This window comes from Corythoichthys intestinalis, chromosome 14, assembly GCF_030265065.1.
Source record: "Corythoichthys intestinalis isolate RoL2023-P3 chromosome 14, ASM3026506v1, whole genome shotgun sequence".
Classification (NCBI taxonomy): domain Eukaryota; kingdom Metazoa; phylum Chordata; class Actinopteri; order Syngnathiformes; family Syngnathidae; genus Corythoichthys; species Corythoichthys intestinalis.
Window position 1 is genome coordinate 28,248,797 of NC_080408.1, and position 21,299 is coordinate 28,270,095.

At 38.3% G+C, this 21,299-nt stretch overlaps 1 protein-coding gene across 8 annotated transcripts in view; it reads left to right on the top strand.

The window, feature by feature from the left end:
• The window catches only part of astn1 (astrotactin 1), a 506,238-nt gene that overhangs the window by 130,206 nt on the left and 354,733 nt on the right, over positions 1–21,299 (top strand). For 4 of the 8 annotated variants that reach the window (XM_057856766.1, XM_057856768.1, XM_057856767.1 and 1 more), the window contains exons 4-6: positions 112–254; positions 5,765–5,911; positions 21,144–21,251. In XM_057856766.1, coding sequence (XP_057712749.1) covers positions 112–254; positions 5,765–5,911; positions 21,144–21,251 — 398 coding nt within the window. Of the gene's footprint in view, positions 1–111; positions 255–5,764; positions 5,912–21,143; positions 21,294–21,299 lie in introns of all 8 variants that reach the window. The other 4 variants (XM_057856761.1, XM_057856763.1, XM_057856762.1 and 1 more) reach the window with 3 other exon arrangements.

Consider the following 21,299-nt stretch of genomic DNA (forward strand, 5'->3'; position numbering starts at 1 on the left):
AGGACATAATAATAATACTGTATCTAATTAAAAATTGACCTGTTGAATAACTTATTCTGATTTTTGTAATACCAATTCATAAATACTCATTGAATGTCATGATTTCACCAGGTACGAGTATGACATTACAGACCTGCGTCACCATCTGCAGCGAGAGTGCATGAACGGCGGTGAGGAATTTGCAAGTCAAGTCAGTCGAACCCTTGACTCCCTGCAGGGCTGCAATGACAAGAATAATATGGACCTAACTCCTGGTAAGTTGACCAAAATACAATTCAATGAAATACATTTTCTTCAGAATAACACACAGTTAATGTAAGTCACTGTAAAACAAGTCAGAAGACAAGACCATTTCCTCAGTTTGTGCCTGACCATGAAGCTCCTCCTCTGCCTGGATATTGTCGTCAGCCGGGATCCGCTGGGTTGTCAGTGATTGACAGAAACCTGTTACACATCCGTATCTACGCCACAGATGTCAGGGTCTCCAACTCTGCCTACGACAGAGCCTGTATTCTTCCTCAGTTTGTCCAGATGATAAGCAGCCCTTCTATTGATGCTTTCCTATTTAGCAATCAAGTGCATCCATGAAAGCACTCTCCACCACATAGAAGTGCATCTTTTTGATCATGTTAAAAGGAGGCCAGTCTTCAGTTGATTCATTCCATTTAGAATATTACCCCAGGAGTCCACTACCTGCGGAACATCTGAGCTCCAACTGATGCATCAGGCACATCAACAATGCAAAACATTAGTGCTACAACGAATAATCGGTTAAGTCGAGTAATTCGATTAAAAAAAAATACTTCAAATTTTGCTGCGTCGAAAACTCGTTTAATTAGAGTGGCACTATAATGGTTTGTTTTGAATGTGTTTGCATTAGTTTTATTGATTTGGGCGGATACAGTCTCCTCTGGTCGCAACAGTGACTATGACATAACTCATTTAACATGTCTGAATCCAGCTGCTCCCTGTTAAAATAGACATACGCTAATATTTTTAAATGCATTTGTAATTTAGTTTATAGATATACAGTGGGGCAAATAAGTATTTAGTCAACCACTAATTGTGCAAGTTCTCCCACTTTAAAATATTAGAGAGGCCTGTAATTGTCAACATGGGTAAACCTCAACCATGAGAGACAGAATGTGGAAAAAAAAAAAAAAAAAAAAAAACAGAAAATCACATTGTTTGATTTTTAAAGAATTTATTTGCAAATCATGATGAAAAAAATAAGTATTTGGTCAATACCAAAAGCTCATCTCAATACATTGTTATGTACCCTTTGTTGGCAATAACGGAGGCCAAACGTTTTCTGTAACTCTTCACAAGCTTTTCACACACTGTTGCTGGTATTTTGGCCCATTCCTCCATGCAGATCTCCTCTAGAGCAGTGATGTTTTGGGGATGTTGTTGGGCAACACGGACTTTCAACTCCCTCCTTACCCCGTGGTGTCAAAATGATAACAAGAACGGTGAGCAAAAATCCCAGAACCACACCTAGTGAATGACCTACAGAGAGCTGGGACCACAGTAACAAAGGCTACTATCAGTAACACAATGCGCCGCCAGGGACTCAAATCCTGCACTGCCAGACGTGTCCCCTTGCTGAAGAAAGTACACGTCCAGGCCCGTCTGCGGTCCGCTAGAGAGCATTTAGATGATCCAGAAGAGGACTGGGAGAATGTGTTATGGTCAGATGAAACCAAAATAGAAGTTTTTTGGTAGAAACACATTGTGTTTGGAGGAGAAAGAATTTTTTTTCTATCATGATTCGCAAATAAATTCTTTAAAAATCAAACAATGTGATTTTCAGTTTTTTTTTTTTCACATTCTGTCTCTCATGGTTGAGGTTTACCCATATTGACAATTACAGGCCTCTCTAATATTTTCAAGTGGGAGAACTTGCACAATTAGTGGTTGACTAAATACTTATTTGCCCCAATGTATTTAGCTGTTTTGTGGGAACATACAGTGTATGTTTTAACAATTTGCTAAAAATAATGTAAAAAAAAAAAAAAGTTAGCATTTTATAGTTTTTTAATACCGTTTGAAGCTCAGCTCAGGTATTTAAAGAAGAAAACTCTGGAATTTTATTTTGTGTCCATATTTAATGCTCTTTTGAAAGAACAATCTTCACAAGCCTTTGTTTTACATCTCATAAAATTGATTCTGTAACGCATTAAACGTTCCAAATCCGATTACCATACCCGATTATTCAAACTACCTGGTTGATAGATTAATCGACTACTAAAAAAATCGATAGCTGCAGCCCTACAATACATACAGTGCCAATTGGATGTGATCTGATATTACCTAGAATGAAAAAAAAAAAATTACCAGGTAATCTCAAACACACTTCCAGAATACTGGGTTAGGCCTTCTCTGGAATTCTAATAAATCAGGGCGCTGCATGAAAATTAACAAGAGAGATAATTTTGGCAAGAGACACAGTCATTGTGATGTCAAACTGTACAATATCACTCCACAAACTATATAATATTTTTTCATCTTACACAGGAGGTAGGGTTTTATGTTAGCGCACGCTGCCATAATTGGGAACAGATGTGATATCAAGTCGTTGACTTAGCTTCCCTCAGACCCACCAGTTGCTGAGTTGGGCCATTGTTGTTCTTGTCATATTTGCCGCAGTAAGAAGAATGCTCTGGATTAACAGGTGTATGCACAATAAAATAGTGATTATCCAGCTTGTTATTGAGACATCCAATGCTTTTTGCATTCCACCATAATAGTTTAGAATCCTGCGCAAAGTCATATTTGCTTCTCAACAGTGCCGTGTCACGACCCGTGCCCTGCGGTGACTAAAATGGAACAAATGGCTCTGCACATTAACATGAATACGGAGGATCATTTTGTCAAAGCTAGACAAATACAGTATTATCCGACCAAATATTTAACACCCTGTGCAATTTTGCTCTGGGAATCTTTTTTTTTTTTTTTTCAGCTGACCACCAGATGTCAAATTTAAGGGCATTGCACTCACCCAATTCCTTACATGGTTATATCTTAACAGTAAATGATACTCAAATTGAGAAATTTTGAATATTTGAGCATCATGTTAGTAGACAAATTGTCTCTCAAATTTTATATTTTTTACCTGTCCCAAACTCTTAAAAGCAAAATTATATTTTTTCTTTCATTTTTCGTGTTGTATACTGTAACACGTTTAACATTTCAAAATATAAAATAACTTGTCCAGGCCATTTTGCACTTGATTTTGGAGATACTGTTTACATGCATGCTGATCCCTCTATATTGAAATTCCGCGATGTAATTTATCATTTTGTGCTTGGATTTATTATAGTAGATGTGTTTGAACCATCACTGTTTTCTCTACAATAAAGTTGGATGTCCAACATCTAGTGTAAGGAGGTTGAAACACTTTTATTTAAAATTTGTACGTGATATCTAACATTGTAACTCACACACAAGATGCAATGGTTTTAAAGTGTGAGGACAGAACTGGGAAAAACTGCCTTTCAGTTCTCTGCTCCTCACAAATGGAATGATATTCAAAATAAACTGAACTCAGATTTATCAACTCACTTTTTAAATGTTATGCAGTCTATATGTAATTGTGAGCACTGCCCATATTGTATTGTATTCATTGTGTTTCATGTGTTATGTAATCGAGGTGTCATTGGAAAAGAGAGCCTGTTCTCAATTGGCCTCCAGGAATAAATTTAGGTGACATAACATGAAAATGAAATGTATCCTGGCAGTTGGGTATCTTTGGTATAACAATACAGTGGGGCAAATAAGTATTTAGTCAGCCACTAATTGTGCAAGTTCTCCCACTTGAAAATATTAGAGAGGCCTGAAATTGTCGACATGGGTAAACCTCAACCATGAGAGACAGAATGTGGGGGAAAAAAAAAAAAAAAAAACAGAAAATCACATTGCTTGATTTTTAAAGAATTTATTTGCAAATCATGGTGGAAAATAAGTATTTGGTCAGTACCAAAAGTTCATCTCAATATTTTGTTATGTACCCTTTGTTGGCAATAACAGAGGCCAAACGTTTTTTGTAACTCTTCACAAGCTTTTCACACACTGTTGCTGGTATTTTGGCCCATTCCTCCATACAGATCTCCTCTAGAGCAGTGATGTTTTGGGGCTGTCGTTGGGCAACACGGACTTTCAACTCCCTCCACAGATTTTCAATGGGGTTGAGATCTGGAGACTGGCTAGGCCACTCCAGGACCTTGAAATGCTTCTTACGAAGCCACTCCTTTGTTACCCTGGCTGTATGTTTGGAATCATTGTCATGCTGAAAGACCCAGCCACGTCTCATCTTCAATGCCCTTGCTGATGGAAGGAGATTTTCACTCAAAATCTCTCGATACATGGCCCCAGTCATTCTTTCCTTTACACATATCAGTCGTCCTGGTCCCTTTGCAGAAAACAGCCCCAGAGCATGATGTTTCCACCCCCATGCTTCACAGTGGGTATGGTGTTCTTCGGATGCAATTCAGTATTCTTTCTCCTCCAGACATGAGAACCAGTGTTTCTACCAAAAAGTTCTATTTTGGTTTCATCTGACCATAACACATTCTCCCAGTCCTCTTTTGGATCATCCAAATGCTCTCGAGCGAACCTGTCTAGCGAGCCTGGACGTGTACTGGCTTTAGCAGGTGGACATGTCCAGCAGTGCAGGATTTGAGTCCCTGGCGGCGCATTGTGTTACAGGTAGTAGCTTTTGTTACTGTGGTCCCAGCTCTCTGTAGGTCATTCACTAGCCCCCCCCCCCCCCCCCCCCCCCCCCTTATGGTTCTGGGATTTTTGCTCACCATTCTTGTTATCATTTTGATGCCACGGGGTGAGATCTTGCATGGAGCCCCAGATCGAGGGAGATTATCAGTGGTCTTGTATGTCTTCCATTTTCTAATAATTGATCCCACAGTTGATTTCTTTACACCAAGCGTTTTACCTATTGCAGATTCAGTTTTCCCAGCCTGATGCAGGTCTACAATTTTGTCTTTGGTGTCCTTCGACAGCTCTTTGGTCTTGGCAATAGTGGAGTTTGCAGTGTGACTGAGGTTGTGGACAGGTGTCTTTTATACCGATAATGAGTTAAAACAGGTGCCATTAATACAGGTAACGATTGGAGCCTCGTTAGACCTCGTTAGGCCTCGTTAGAAGAAATTAGACCTCTTTGACAGCCAGAAATCTTACTAGTTAGTAGGTGACCAAATACTTATTTTCCACACTAATTTGGAAATAAATTCTTTAAAAATCAAACAATGTGATTTTCAGTTTTTTTTTTCCACATTCTGTCTCTCATGGTTGAGGTTTACTCATGTTGACAATTACAGGCCTCTCTAATCTTTTCAAGTAGGTGAACTTGCACAATTGGTGGTTGACCAAATACTTATTTGCCCCACTGTATGTGAATGATAATGTAGTGCCCTCACCAAATGACAAGATAGAAGGGAGTAGGTAATGATCTTTCACTTGCTTCATTGAAACATTCTAGAAAAAAGGATGATACTGACAGGTAGTACATCCAATTCACAGTGTTTCGATTCACACAGCAAGTACAAGCCATTTCTAAGAGTTTAGGCAAATCTTAATTTTGCACAGACCCTATGGTTTGGGCTATCAAACCTGAAACCTCGTGTTAACATGTCACATTTTATCCATTTCATTAAAAAAATGTTTTCATTAAATAGCAAAAAAAAAAAAATTGATATATTTGTGCTGTGTACATTCATTGATTTTTAGTTTTAATTTCTTTTGTTCACAGTGAGTGATACCAAGTTGGCCCTGATGAACAAATATAAAGACAATATAATTGCTACCAGTCCAATCGACAGTAACCACCAGCAGAACACCTTGCTTCCACACAACACCTCCACCAGCCAGCGCAAGCGTCTTTCCAGCAACAATCGCTGTGAGTCACACTCTCCCACTGATTTACCCTTTTGAGAGAGAGAAAAAATAATTTCCATTTTAACGCTACAATTCCCCATCAAGCAATGTGCTTTCACGAGTACTATGTGGCAGTTTGTGCTTAAAGAAAAAAAAAAAGAAACTCATGGGGTTTTAAAACTTTTAAAATAAACTACATTTCCAATGTAATGGAAATGAGATATATTTTACATCACATCACTAACTTTTATTAGAATGATGCATATAATGCATTGTTTTTACATTTTAGAAAATTCCCTGACTTAATAATAATATGTGAGAGGTTTTATTCAATTAATTATCCAAGGCTCATGTATTACAGCAGAAAAAGAAATACACTGAGAAAGAAAAAACAACAACATCTTTTTAGACATCTTTTCTTTTTACAGTCGATATTTATAGTGTATAGAGACATATGGCAAGCATGCCACAAATATGTCATGGCCATACCCAATACACCAAATCACTATATGTCATTTTAGTTTGATGCTAATTTTATATACAGTGCCTTGCAAAAGTATTCGGCCCCCTTGAATCGTGCAACCTTTCGCCACATTTCAGGCTTCAAACATAAAGATATGAAATTTAATTTTTTTGTCAAGAATCAACAACAAGTGAGACACAATCGTGAAGTGGAACAACATTTATTGGATAATTTTAACTTTTTTTACACATAAAAAACTGAAAAGTGGGGCGTGCAATATTATTCGGCCCCTTTACTTTCAGTGCAGCAAACTCACTCCACAAGTTCAGTGAGGATCTCTGAATGATCCAATGTTGTCCTAAATGACCGATGATGATAAATAGAATCCACCTGTGTGTAATCAAGTCTCCGTATAAATGCACCTGCTCTGTGATAGTCTCAGGGTTCTGTTTAAAGTGCAGAGAGCATTATGAAAACCAAGGAACACACCAGGCAGGTCCGAGATACTGTTGTGGAGAAGTTTAAAGCTGGATTTGGATACAAAAATATTTCCCAAGCTTTAAACATCTCAAGGAGCACTGTGCAAGCCATCATATTGAAATGGAAGGAGCATCAGACCACTGCAAATCTACCAAGACCCGGCCGTCCTTCCAAACTTTCTTCTCAAACAAGGAGAAAACTGATCAGAGATGCAGCCAAGAGGCCCATGATCACTCTGGATGAACTGCAGAGATCTACAGCTGAGGTGGGAGAGTCTGTCCATAGGACAACAATCAGTCGTACACTGCACAAATCTGGCCTTTATGGAAGAGTGGCAAGAAGAAAGCCATTTCTCAAAGATATCCATAAAAAGTCTCGTTTAAAGTTTGCCACAAGCCACCTAGGAGACACACCAAACATGTGGAAGAAGGTGCTCTGGTCAGATGAAACCAAAATTGAACTTTTTGGCCACAATGCAAAATGATATGTTTGGCGTAAAAGCAACACAGCTCATCACCCTGAACACACCATCCCCACTGTCAAACATGGTGGTGGCAGCATCATGGTTTGGGCCTGCTTTTCTTCAGCAGGGACAGGGAAAATGGTTAAAATTGACAGGAAGATGGATGCAGCCAAATACAGGAACATTCTGGAAGAAAACCTGTTGGTATCTGCACAAGACCTGAGACTGGGATGGAGATTTATCTTCCAACAGGACAATGATCCAAAACATAAAGCCAAATCTACAATGGAATGGTTCAAAAATAAACTTATCCAGGTGTTAGAATGGCCAAGTCAAAGTCCAGACCTGAATCCAGTCGAGAATCTGTGGAAAGAGCTGAAGACTGCTGTTCACAAACTCTCCATCCAATCTCACTGAGCTCGAGCTGTTTTGCAAGGAAGAATGGGCAAGAATGTCAGTCTCTCAATGTGCAAAACTGATAGAAACATACCCCAAGCGACTTGCAGCTGTAATTGGAGCAAAAGGTGGCGCTACAAAGTATTAACGCAAGGGGGCCGAATAATATTGCACACCCCACTTTTCAGTTTTTTATTTGTTAAAAAAGTTGAAATTATCCAATAAATTTAGTTCCACTTCACGATTGTGTCCCACTTGTTGTTGATTCTTGACAAAAAGTTAAAATTTTATATCTTTATGTTTGAAGCCTGAAATGTGGCGAAAGGTTGCAAGGTTCAAGGGGGCTGAATACTTTTGCAAGGCACTGTAGTTTAAAGCCAATCTTAATTAAAAAAAAAAAAAATTAAAAAAAGACCGCATGAGTGTTTACATGTCACTGACTGCCTTTTTTAAAAAGTGTATTTTTGATTATGACAGTGTACATTATGATTATTATTATCAGCTTTGTTAATAACAGCATTAAAGTGTAGCAATATTTATAACTGTGTTTTTCTCAGTAGTGAATAATCAATTTAACACTGGAAGTCCCGGGTTTTTTTTGCTATAAAGAAATACTAGTAAGGCGTCAAATGACCCCGATACCAAATTGACTAATTGGCTTTGTCAATCAATAAAACACTCAAGCAAGCAATTAATCAGCCTTCACTCTGGATAGCTGCAATTAGCATCTTAAATATTTGCAAATCCAGACTTGTTAACTCCTGGGTTAGTTGAAAAATGATGAGAGGGCCATGTGGCATGAAACTACGACTAGCATGCAGAACTGCAGCTAAACCAGACTGTCTACATTTTAGAAAATTCAGTGTTAGAACATCTGGGAAAAATCCCATCAATCACCTTTACTTTGTCCTGACAAGTCCAACATTCAGTTGTCAAGGTTCACAGTTTATTATGTTGAAGCACACATTGACCAAAGAACTTTCCAAAGCAGCTCAAACAGCTGTTTTGTCACAGCAAACAGAAGCTTCAGTATACAGTACATACAGTGCTGGCCCAAAATATTGGCAGCCCTGCAATTCTGACAGATAATGCTCAATTTCTCCTAGAAAATAATTGGAATTACAAATACTTTGATAGTAATATCTTCATTTCAACGAAAAAACACAAATGATTTCATTTTTTTCCCCCCGTTCTCTTATCGTTTTACACAAAACTCCAAAAATGGGCCGGACAGAAGTATTGGCACCCTTTGAAAAATCATGTGATGATTCTCTTACTTGTGTAATTAACAGCACCCGTTACTTACCTGTGGCACATAACAAGTGGTGGCAATAACTAAATCACACTTGCAGCCAGTTACAATGGATTCAGGTTGACTGAACCTCTGTCCTGTGTCCTTGTGTGTACCACATTGAGCACAGAGAAAAGAAAGAAGACCGAAGAACTGTCTAAGGATTTGAGAAGCAAAAATGTGAGGAAGCATGGGCAATCTCAAGGCTACAAGTCCATCTCCAAAGACCTGAATGTTACTGTGTCTACCGTGCGTAGTGTCATCAATAAGTGTAAAGCCCATGGCATGGATGAGGACGGAAAAGAAAAATTGAGGAGAGAAAGATTGTGCGGATTGTGTATAAAGAACCTGGACTAACATCCAAAAAAGTACAAGCTGTCCTGCAGTCCGAGGGTACAACACTGTCAACCCATACTATCCGTAGGCGTCTGAATGAAAAGGGACTTTACGGTAGGATACCCAGGAAGACCCCACTTTTGACCCAGAGACATACAAAAGCCAGGTTGGAGTTTGCCAAAACTTACCTGAAAAAGCCAAAAAACGTTTTGGATGAATGTTCTCTGGTCAGATGAGACAAAAGTAGAGCTTTTTGGGAAAAGGCATCAACATAGAGTTTACAGGAAAAAAAACGAGGCGTTCAAAGAAAGGAACACGGTCCCCACAGTCGAACATGGCGGAGCTTCCCTGATGTTTTGGGGTTGCTTTGCTTCCTTTGGCACTGGACTGCTTGACTGTGTGCATGGCATTATTAAGTCTGAGAACTACCAACAAATTTTGCAGCATAATGTAGGGCCCAGTGTGAGAAAGCTGGGTCTCCCTCAGAGGTCATGGGTCTTCCTGTAGGACAATGGCTCAAAGCACACTTCAAAAAGTACAAGAAAATGGTTTGAGAGAAAGCACTGGAGACTTCTAACGTGGCGGGCAATGAGTCGAGACCTGAATCCCAGAGAACACCTGTGGAGAGATCTGAAAATGGCAGTTTGGAGAGGGCACCCTTCAAATCGCTAAAATTCCAGCAGAACATTGTAAAAAACTCATTGATGGATACCGGAAGCGGTTGTTTGCAGTTATTTTGTCTAAAGGTTGTGCTACCAAGTATTAGGCTGAGGGTGCCAATACTTTTGTCCGGCCGAGTTTTGTGTAAAATCATAATATTTTTTTTTCTTCTATTTTGTGTTTTTTCATTGCAAACAAAATAAATGAAGATAATACTACTGAAGCATATGTAATTGCAATCATTTTCTGGGTGAAATTGAGCATTGTCTGATAAAATTGCAGGGGTGCCAATGCTTTTGGACAGCAGTGTAAGCAAACTGCAGCTTTTGGAATATGTAAAAAGGTTTTCCGCCCGACTGCCTGCCTGAGCTGTCCACTGTCCCATGAAGCCAAGGCAGCCCTGCCCTGCAAACACTCAAGATGCTTATTGGAGCAATCCAACCCTGTGGTTTTGTGAGTGTGAATGGGAATGACTAATGAGGACCTTACTGCTCACAAATGATATGCTGATTGGGGCCAGATGACACTTTTCTGGTTACAAATGGGATTTATATCAACTGATCCACCCATAGTAGTTCTAGGTAATTACTTTTCCCATCTTTGCCTTGCTGTTAAAGCAGAAATGTGAAGTAAGGTTGGCCAACCATGTTTTTGAATAATATCAATGGCTAAACAATTATGAGCATTTTTTTTTTTTTTTTTTTTTTTAACGCAACCCTTCCAGATTCTTTGTTTAACCCATAGCAACGCCCTTGACAACGAAAATGCTTTTCTTCGGCAATCTTAGGAAATCTTCGGAAATTATGTCACACTGAGAAGTGCGAGGGAAGTCCGCATGCAATAATTGCGTTAAATAACGTGATACATATTCAAAAAATTAATTACCGCCATTATCGGGATAAATTTGGTAACCCTACCTTAAGCCTAAACTAAAGACTCTGGATGAGTGTAACATATTATGTCTGTAACGTTAAATACAATTAGAAAACAATTTAATTAAAAAATATATATATATTAAAAAAAGGCATGGCCGATATTTTTTTGCCGATTCCGATACTTTGAAAATGACGTGATCGGATGCCAATCAATCGGGACATCTCTACTCGCAGCAACAACAACGGCAACGACGTCGTAGTCAAAATGGAATACCAACTTGACAGACATTTGACCTGTGACAACATGGTGGGGGTTGCCATGCACATGCTCAGTAGTGCTTTGGTTATCAATTCGACATGGAGACCACCGGCACTACCTCTCGCTCAATGAAATTAAAAGCAACAATGAATACTTTTATCCAAGTTTATGTTTTTGGATATTGGTTTTTGTACTTGAATTATTTTCAATACTTAATATTGTTACTTTACGGAATATTTAAGTATAGTGTTCTGCTTATTGTGCAGTAGGCCTAACATACAGTTGAAGATTTGCACTGGTTCATGGTCAGTTTACGTTTGTGTTTTTTTAACAGATAGTATATTTGATCCAAATAAATACCAAATATTTTAAAATACTTTGTATATTTAATGTAAATAATGTTTTTATTTGTCAATCAGTTAATATAAGAAATTTTTTATGTGAAAGATGTTATAAAATGTATAATACCGTAATAATGTGTAGAACATGAAAAGTAAAGTCAGTTACTCTTCTGAGTAACTAATTGATCTTACAATGAGGTAAATTACTTTTTGGAAGAAGGAATTTGTAACTGTAACTAATTACTTTTTTAAAGTAAGATTAAAAACACTGATTATTATTAGATTCATGTTGTTGTTTTTTTTTCAACAGCATTCCTATTTTATTTATTTTGCTTTGATCTAGTTATTAACTTCAGATGAGTTTAATTTAGATACTAAACACTAGATACCTAACCTACAGTATGTCTAATTAATACAGACAAAAAAATAAATAAATCTAAACAGAAGTAATGTCTCAAATACTGTAAGAACTAGCACACGCTTGAATGGAGTCTTTCATCCTCACTTGAACAATAATGCTTCTTCATCTCGAGCCTTCTACTATGTATTTGACTCATCTTTAAGCTGCTGTATCCATTTGCCCCTGGAAGATTTATTTGCTTTGCTTAGTTGTGCTCAGTTTCAAATCTCATGGTGTGAAACAATGTTACAATCTTACTTATTTATTTTTGTTCATGAGATAATAGCTCTCCCAGGCTCTTGTAATGAACCAACTCTTTTTGGATCCCCACGGTTCTTTTGCAAACCCTATCTCACTAAAAATGTAAGACTGATGGAGTATATCCGAGAAGAACTAACTGCCTCAGTGGCCATTAAAAGTGCTATACTCTGTTCTAAGAGTCCCACTGCTTTCCCAGTGGTTGCATATAGGAATATTCTTTGACAAAGTTTTAAGAATTTTTAAATCATGTTGTTCGATGAGTAGTAGTGAATTAAAAATATATGTATTTTTCTGAACATTATGAGTAATCTTGATTAAAATGTTGGTGAAATAATAACTCATTTTCAATTTGGCTTTCATCATGCGGCCTCAATTTGTGATCACGACTGCATTTGGCCAGTGGCTAGATGTCTACAGGGAGAATGAGGCTTTGTTACTCTTAACAGGGATCAGGAACCTATGGCTCGCGAGCCAGCTCTGGCTCTTTTGACGGCTCCATCTGGCTCGCAGACAAATCTTTAGTTATTGAAAAAAAAAAAAAAAAGTTTTTTTATTCTCCTTTGCGCATTGCTTGAAACAGCAACAGTCACCTGTCATACGCTGGTGTTGTCCAGTAATGAGCAGACGTGACTTTTGCGGCGTATATTACCTTTTGTAATGCTCCAACAACACTACGGCACTTTGCACTGGATATCATCAAATAGCAACCTAGATGTGCTATGTTAGATCACCCCCAAGTCCCATGCCATTGGCTGCGTGAGCCCAGGGTGACCATGGGACACGTAGTCCATATACTACAACCGGTGACTAGAAAGCTGTAGTCGCATAGGCCAGGGGTCCCAAACTTTTGTTGCGCCACGGACCGGTGTGATTTGGGTCTTTTTATCACGGACCGGTGTTCTGTCAAATTTTGCACCCGTATAAAATTTTGCTCCCAAAGCTTTGGTGGCAGTGAAAAAAGCCCTCTTTTATATTCAGTTGGACTCTCAATTTTATCCAATGGTGCTAAAAAACTATTTACATCATAAACATACATGTGCAACACGAAAATGGCGAGTGAGAGAGCTGCGTGCAGTTGTTGTGTGAAGCTATCATGGCAAACGTAAGTTAATATTCCTGTCTTTAAAGAAAGTTTGTAGTGTGTACTTTGGAATCAAATGCCAAATTTGTCAGAACACCGGCAATGTTCGGCAGAAAAATACAGCAAATATAAAATAACATTTGTATTTAGTCCCGTCGTGTTAAGTGCAGGGAAAATACAACTCACCCGCTGAATCAGTGGGAGGCGTGAGCTTGTTTCGTTGCGACGAGATGGTTCCGAGATGGGAGAGTGAGAGAAGCCCGCTTCACAAAGATACGATGTTGGAAATTGTAGCACAGTTTACAGTGCTCTCCTACCGATGTCAGGATATTCCGAAATGACTTTAATCCAGAACCTCCGTAGATTTGTTTTCTCAAATGTACGTTTAAGGTCGCCGTGATTTGCGATCTGTACAAGCTGATATTCCTGTTCCACAGATATGCTCGAATCACTCGGTTTATTCACATACGGGTCACGAATCCACTCCTTCGCAGTTCGTGGGTCTTTAGTGATGAAGAAGTAGCATAGATTGTTTTCTTCGAGGTTGTAGGCTCATCTTCTGGCTTGTCAGGTTCCCTTTTCCCCGTAAAAAATCTGTCCAAAGACGTCTGTTTTTCAGTCATTATAGTGTGGGGGCTAATTATTTCCAGGAACAAATGTGATGGGCGACGACCTACGTCATACGTTATTGTCGAGGTCAAGCGCACATAGATATACAAAACAAGATGTACTGCTAACAGTCCAATCAATGCATTTCTATGACGACTTCCTATCCTGTAGTTGTATATCTAGAGTAGACAGGGATATTGGTGTGTTAAGCGGCACAGGCTAAAGTCAATCAGCCAGAATGCAGTCGTTAATAAATTATTTATTATTTCTGCACGGCCCGGTACAAAATGCACCACGGACCGGTACCGGTCAGCTGCCCGGTCGTTGGGGACCCCTGGCATATCCAACGCAGATGAGGCAGAGACACTGTTCAAGTGAGGTTGCCGTATTTTGCTGTCGAAAATAGCGGACTATGTGCGCATGTGCGTGAGATCAGGAATTAAGCTTTTTTCGTTTACAGTTTCGTTTTCCGCGTTGTCATCTAATTTTAGAAACCCTTTTGAGAAGATGGCAAAAAGAAAAAAAGACAAGGAGTGTTGTACTTTTCAGCAGGACAAAAAGACATAAATGCGTCACCGTTTTTTCTCTCTCTTTGGATGAGTCAACAGACGTAAGCTATATATCACAGTTCAGCGTGATTGGAAGGTTTTGACTATGAAAGGGACAACGAGTAGAGGATTTATTCAAGTCCTTCACTGAGTTCGGTAAAGAAAAAAAATGTACCGATGGATAAACTTGTTTCGGTAAGCACTGATAGTGCTTAATGCACATGTTACTTGTATTTTTAGTTTTAAACATATTGTATGGCTCGCACGGAATTACATTTAAAAATATGTGGTGTTCATGGCTCTCTCTGCCAAAAAGGTTTCCGACCCCTGCTCTATAAGATTTCCAGCAAGGATGGCACATCAGTATGTGATGTGGCAAGATTTAATATAAAGAGCAGGGGGGAAAGAGCACAAAACAGGCCTATACACCAAGAGACTTGAAGTGGTCTGTCGGAAAACATCCACCCAGACACAGGAGAAGTTATTATTACTGTTAGTAGCAATAGTAGTAGTAGTATTGTAATTGTAACCTGTCCTGTTCAGCTGCCCAGTTGCTCGGACATGCAGAATGGTAGATCTGAATATGTCTGAATGCTGGAACAGATTTTTATTGTGCCACAAAGGAGTTTGAATTACTCCCTTGGTGGTTGTTGATATTCTGGTTTTTATTCAATGATGCAGTTGGACAGAAAATGGCGAAAAAGGAAGTGAATTTAGGGATAAACGAAACAGAAACATCATTGAATTAACAAGCTATTTTATTTTAAATATCATTAGAAATCATATTCATTTACTGAGGGACACCATGTGAGGAAAATGTACACCAGATAGGACAGGAATAGGGAGTGCAGGAATGACTATGTTACAACAGCGCTTGGAAATAGGAAGCGCATATTAAGAATAAAAACCTCTGGGCACTAGTCTATTGACATCACAATCTACACTGTGCCATTGTAAGTCCCACCCCAAATGACTATATCATAACACAGTATGTGCTTTTTATGTACAGATTTTCCCATGCACGTTAGTCATGTGATGTACGGAACTACCATAAAGGCAACAGAAGAAAAGACTATTAACGACTTAAACACCCGCTAAACCACCCATTAACAGTATGTGGAGGTGCTACATTATTTGAAAGTGCTGGTTTCCTCCCCTCCGCTCTTTCACAAGTTTGAGTAAATGGAGTCTACAGTTGTATTGTGTTTAAAAAGTGCCTCTAGCTTAGTCTTATGATTGACTGTGAAGCTGTCAAAGGTATATTGCTCACTATAGACTCTTGCTCAATATCTGCTGGGATAGGTTCTAGTGACCCTGCAGAGGACAAGCTGTTTAAATGATGGATGGATGGGTGGTTGGATGGATGGATCTTATACTGATTGTTAAAATTCAGCAATGAATCAGAATTAGGACTCTTTGACTTTAAAATGCATTAGTATAGTTGTAAATTAAATTGCTTAAAATTTGTCTTATACTCAGGCTGAAATGTCTTTTCGATAAAAGGTATTAGTAAAAAAAAAATGTCCTGTGTCATTCTGTTTCTCTATGCTTAATCTAAAGTTTAGTTGACGAAAAACTTAATTTTCACGACGGCATAAGTTTTCTAAAATTTATCTTCTTTGACTTCTTTGAATAGACATTTCATTTTTTTCTCAAATGGAGTGAGATTTTTTTTTTATATATATCCATTCATTCATTTTGTTTTTCATTATTGTTTAACACTGGAAGTCCCTGTTTTTGTTTTTTTTTGTTTGTTTTTGTTTTGGCTATGAAGAAATACCAGAAAGGCATCAAATGACCCTGATACCAAACTGACTATTGGGCTTTGTCAAACAAAAGACCACTCAAAGAAGCAATCAAGCAGGCCACCCCCCTACTCACTCCTGTGGAGTCACTGCCTACCCCCCTACTCACTCCTGTGGAGTCACTGCCTCGGTGTGAAAGGGGGGTTTCACTCTGGATAGCTGCAATTGGCATCTTGAATATAAAAGACAGGTGGACTTCTTGGTGGGTCTTGCTAAGGAATTGGCTCATTCTCATTTGGGCGCAGAGAAGCCGCAGAAGGAAAAATTGCTTCGGCAACAACCTCCAACACCTGACCCTGGGAAAAGGGTCGTATGTCACCACATAAAAAATATTTTGTTTTGTTTTTTATTGCATCGCCCCTTGTACTGTAGGCTAACTGCAGCTTTTGGAAGATGTAAAAAGGTTGTCCGCCGGATTGCCTGCCTGAGCGGTCCACTGTCCAACAAGAAACAACTGTTTTGTCCAACTGGACAAGCCTATTCGGAAGGGGGAGAAAAAATGACCTCTAAAGGTGTTCATTGCCCCAGACAACCATCCAACGGAACCTTTCTGTCTCCATACAGTTTACACACACATACAGTATATATTAGACATACTGTAAGTCTGACCACAGTATGGTTCCATGTATGAAGTTTACAAAAAAAAAAAAGAAAATAAAAAAGAAAACCTGACTATTATGACTACCATTTGGTTTACACAGAGGATAAAACTGGAAGAGTTGAAGGGACAAGTAAACACTTAAAAAGAAAGGTCACATCCTATCAGTACTTTGGTGTATTTTATGGTGGCTTTTTCATCACAACCTGTCTTCTGGGCTTGGAAGTGACAACAGGCCAGCTAGGATAATGTTCAGGTGATTACTTACATTAAGTTAATTGTTAGTATGAATATTATTCAAACAAAATACTTTTAACGTTTAAAAAAATGCTTTATACAGTATATCGAATTGTGGGTCAAGAATCATGATACAAATTGAATTGTAAATTTTTGTATCACAGCCCTAAAGACTAGTGTTAATGTCATTACAGTTTGTTTGAGATGCATTTTGTAGCTCCCACTTAAGGCTACGGTGCACTCCACCTTAGCCTCTACCTAAACGGAAAGACGGCCATGCATCCATCTTTTCATCTATTTGGCTTACCAATGGCCACGATTAGGATCATAGGTGAGCTGGAGCCTTTCCCAGATGATTTGGTGAGAGAGTGTGTGCCCCGTTGACTTGTCGATGACCAATTACTCAGGTCATTTGCAGTGAATCATGAGTTGTTAGGTACAGTACATTGGTTCCTATGATATATGCACTTTGTGTAAACATTATTAAGATGATCAACTTTCGGTCATAGAATTTGCCAGCTGAGTCTGCATTTTCCACAGTGTACAATTCATGTTCACCTCTTCACCCACCTTGTCTGGCAGTCTCGTCGGTGTTTTACTCCAGCCATACAGTTTCCAGGATTATTTTGTTGTTCAACCATGTTATTGTTTGCAGATGCCATATTTGATCTACTGCCAACCACATTTTTTGTTTATTGCCTCAACTCTCGTCTTGTAAATAGTTTTAATCCATATTGATAGGTGATTCTTAAAGTTCTTGTCATGAGCTTGACTTTTATTTCCCGTCACATTTATCTCACTGAGACAGCAAATCATTGCTGCTTTGATACATAAGGCACATACACACACTCATGCACACGCACATTGTAAAACACAATGCCTTAACTTTTGTAAGACAAGCCTCAGTACACGCCCTCTAAATATAGCGAAAGCCTCTTGTAAAAGGCTTTCAGTTGGATTGCATTATGCAAATACTGAAAGAGCAGTTTGATCATCATAATGTATTCTATCAAGCTTTATCCTAAGGATCATAGTATCATAGTTAGGCATTAAAATATTTGCTTCATCCATCATCCTTCTTTGAGAGAGAGGGAAAACATTCTCACATCAGTGTAAACTCATAATCCTCAAAATATTATTTTCATTACAAATATAGCACAGGATTATTCAGTGGTGTATCATGTAGTTCTCCTTGGCATTGCAATGTGTTACCCAAAAATAAGGTAATTTTTGTGACGTGTATTAAGTGAATTTATACTCTCTAAAACCCACAGCGGTTTCAGAGATAACTAACAAACTACTGTAATTTGAGGACTATAAGTCGCTATTTTACACCCAGCTTTCAACCCTGCAGTTTATAATCCAGTATGTCTTATTTGTAGATTTCTGCAGGCTAATGTCTTTTGGTGTAACTATCCCATAATGCACACCTGCGGTTTATAGTCCAGTGCGGGTTGTATGTGAACAAATATTGTTAGTTTTCTTTTGAAATTTGGTAGATGCGGCTTAGTCAGGTACAGTGTATCACAAAAATGAGTACACCCCTCGAATTTCTGCAGATATTTAAAGTAAGTGTATCTTTTCATGGGACAACAGTGACAAAATGACACTTTGACGCAATGGAAAGTAGTCTCTGTGCAGCATATGTAATAGAGTTAATTTATTTTGCCCTCAAAATAACTCAAAATATAGCCGTTACCGTAATTTCCCGAATATAAGGCGCACCCGTGTATAATGCGCACCCCAAATTTACTTGTAAAATCTAGGGAAATTATTGTACCCATTTATAACGCACACCCTAATTTTAGCACCAATAAATAGAAGAATACAAGAAAACAGAGCTCGTGTACAGATACAGAAATGTCATTTTAGTGACTGGTGAAACACAGCACAAGCATAGCACATTGGTAGTTCAAGACATTACCATAAACTGACAATATTTACGGCAATAATATGATTTGAAAACTTCTCCAATTTACCAGAATCTAGGAGAAAACAAAACAGATATGACTTTTCTTTTAAAGACTGATGTATAACTTGCTTGTTTCATCATGATGAATAAATGTTTCTTCCATGGATTGATACGGTAAAATGAAAGTGAGAACGTAAGTCGGAAATCCGTGAGAGCTCATCGCTGTCAACACGACAGTAACAATAGGAACTATTGTTATTTGGGTTTGAGTTTCCCAAGGGACAGATATAGTTGACGGACACAGGAAGTCTGTGTGCTTACGTTTGATATGGTCCGAGTTGCGGAGCTGCAATAAACGTTGACTCAAATGAGTTCAAGAAACTAAATTCTGTGCTTTATGAAGAGTGAAAAAAGCAGAATTTAACACAGACGAAATCATTTGTCCGATAAGAGTGAAGTATTACCGAAACAAAATGGTGACATCACGTACCATAATGGTGGGTAACGGGTCGCTGCATACGTTTCTTCAACACAACGTGGCCGTGTCAATAAAAAAAAAAAAAATTGGTTTATATATACAGTATATGTAATATATACTGTATATATTTCTGTCTCCATCCATATACCCGTTTATAATGCGCACCATGATTTTACAAGTTGAATTTGGGGAAAAAAGTGCGTGTTATATTCGGGAAATTACGGTAATATCCAAATCCCTGGCAGCAAAAGTGAGTACACCCCATGGAAACTACGTACATCCCTAAATGTCAAGAAAGCCCTCCCGTCTCATCAGACCATAGGACATGGTTTCAGTAATCCATGTGCTTTGTTGACATGTCTTCAGCAAACTGTTTGCGGGCTTTCTTGTGTACCGTCTTCAGAAGAGGCTTCCTCCTGGGGTGACAGCCATGCACACCAATTTGATGTAGAGTGCGGCATATGGGTTTAGCTCTAACAGGCTTAACCCCCACCTCTTCACATGATATTTTGGAGGGAAATGACAAGCAGTACTCAATTTGGACATTCAGGGATGTACGTAGTTTCTATGGGGTGTACTCACTTTTGTTGCCAGGGGTTTAGATATTAATGGCTATGTTTTGAGTTATTTTGAGGGGAAAATAAATTAACTGTATTATATAAGATGCACACAGACTACTTTTCATTGTGTCAAAGTGTCATTTTGTCAGTGTTGTCCCATGAAAAGATATACTTAAATATCTGCAGAAATGCGAGGGGTGTACTCGCTTTTGTGATACACTATATGCCTTATAGTCCCAAGATTACAAATGTACATATATGAAATTTTCTAAAAAAAAAAAAAAAAAAAAAAAATAATCTCTTCTAAAATTCTCAATAAATAATTGAAGAAAAAAAAAGGTTACTAAAAATGTATGACTTATTCTACTGGTTGTGTCACTAAATATGTTGCCTTCTTGTCAATAGTATAAGGGCAAATGATCCCAATTGGACCATCAGGTAATGTTGTCAAATCAACTTCGAGAATCAACAGAATTTCAGCCCATACTAGCGTATTGCTGAACATTTTTAGCTGTAGCTTGAAAAGCCAATCGGATGAGTGGTCCCTGAGTAAGTGATGAACAAACGAGTTGAGATGTCTTCAAAGAGAGTCATAAGTTTTATTTATTTTTTTGGTGTCTTGCTTTTCCGAACAGCCTTCTCTTCTCATTCACCAATGTTAATGTAGTTATCAGAATTTACTTACACTCGGTAGAAGCAATAACAAGGACCATCCTATAGTTCTAAACTTAGATAAGCCGGTAAAATACATGAAAGAAAAAATATATCTGTTTTCATCTTTAAATATGAGGATATATTACAAATAATTTCATAACACTTCACATCCTCATCTTAAGGTACAAGAAAAACTGTACAAAACACATATAGCAAGCAACCTTCAAAACATTTCTGATTTACATATTTCCAATAACCAACACACCTGTGTATTCATATCAAAAGACAACGTGATTTTCATCTTGTGTGGGTGAACTGTATTTGCTAGAAAGATGGCTACATGTCAACGACTGCAAGGCAAACAGGCAAAATTAGTTTTTTTTATTTACTACAAAAAAAAAAAAAAAAATTATAGTTGACTAAATGTCATTTACTGTAGAATCAAGGAGCATCATATTAAACTGCTAACATCCACCAGACTAAAGCATGTTTAGCTGTAAAACATTCTTTAATTTGTTTTTGTTTTTATTTCTTGTGAATCCAACAGCAGGTTCAAATTTCTTGAACCCAGACGGAGACTCTGGCACTGAGGCTGACAGCGAGCCTCAGCTGGCTTTTTATACTGACCCAAACCGCAGTCGACGCCGGAGTCGAGGTATGAGAAATGGTAACGCCAACAGCGCATGGGGCTCAGGGGGTAAGA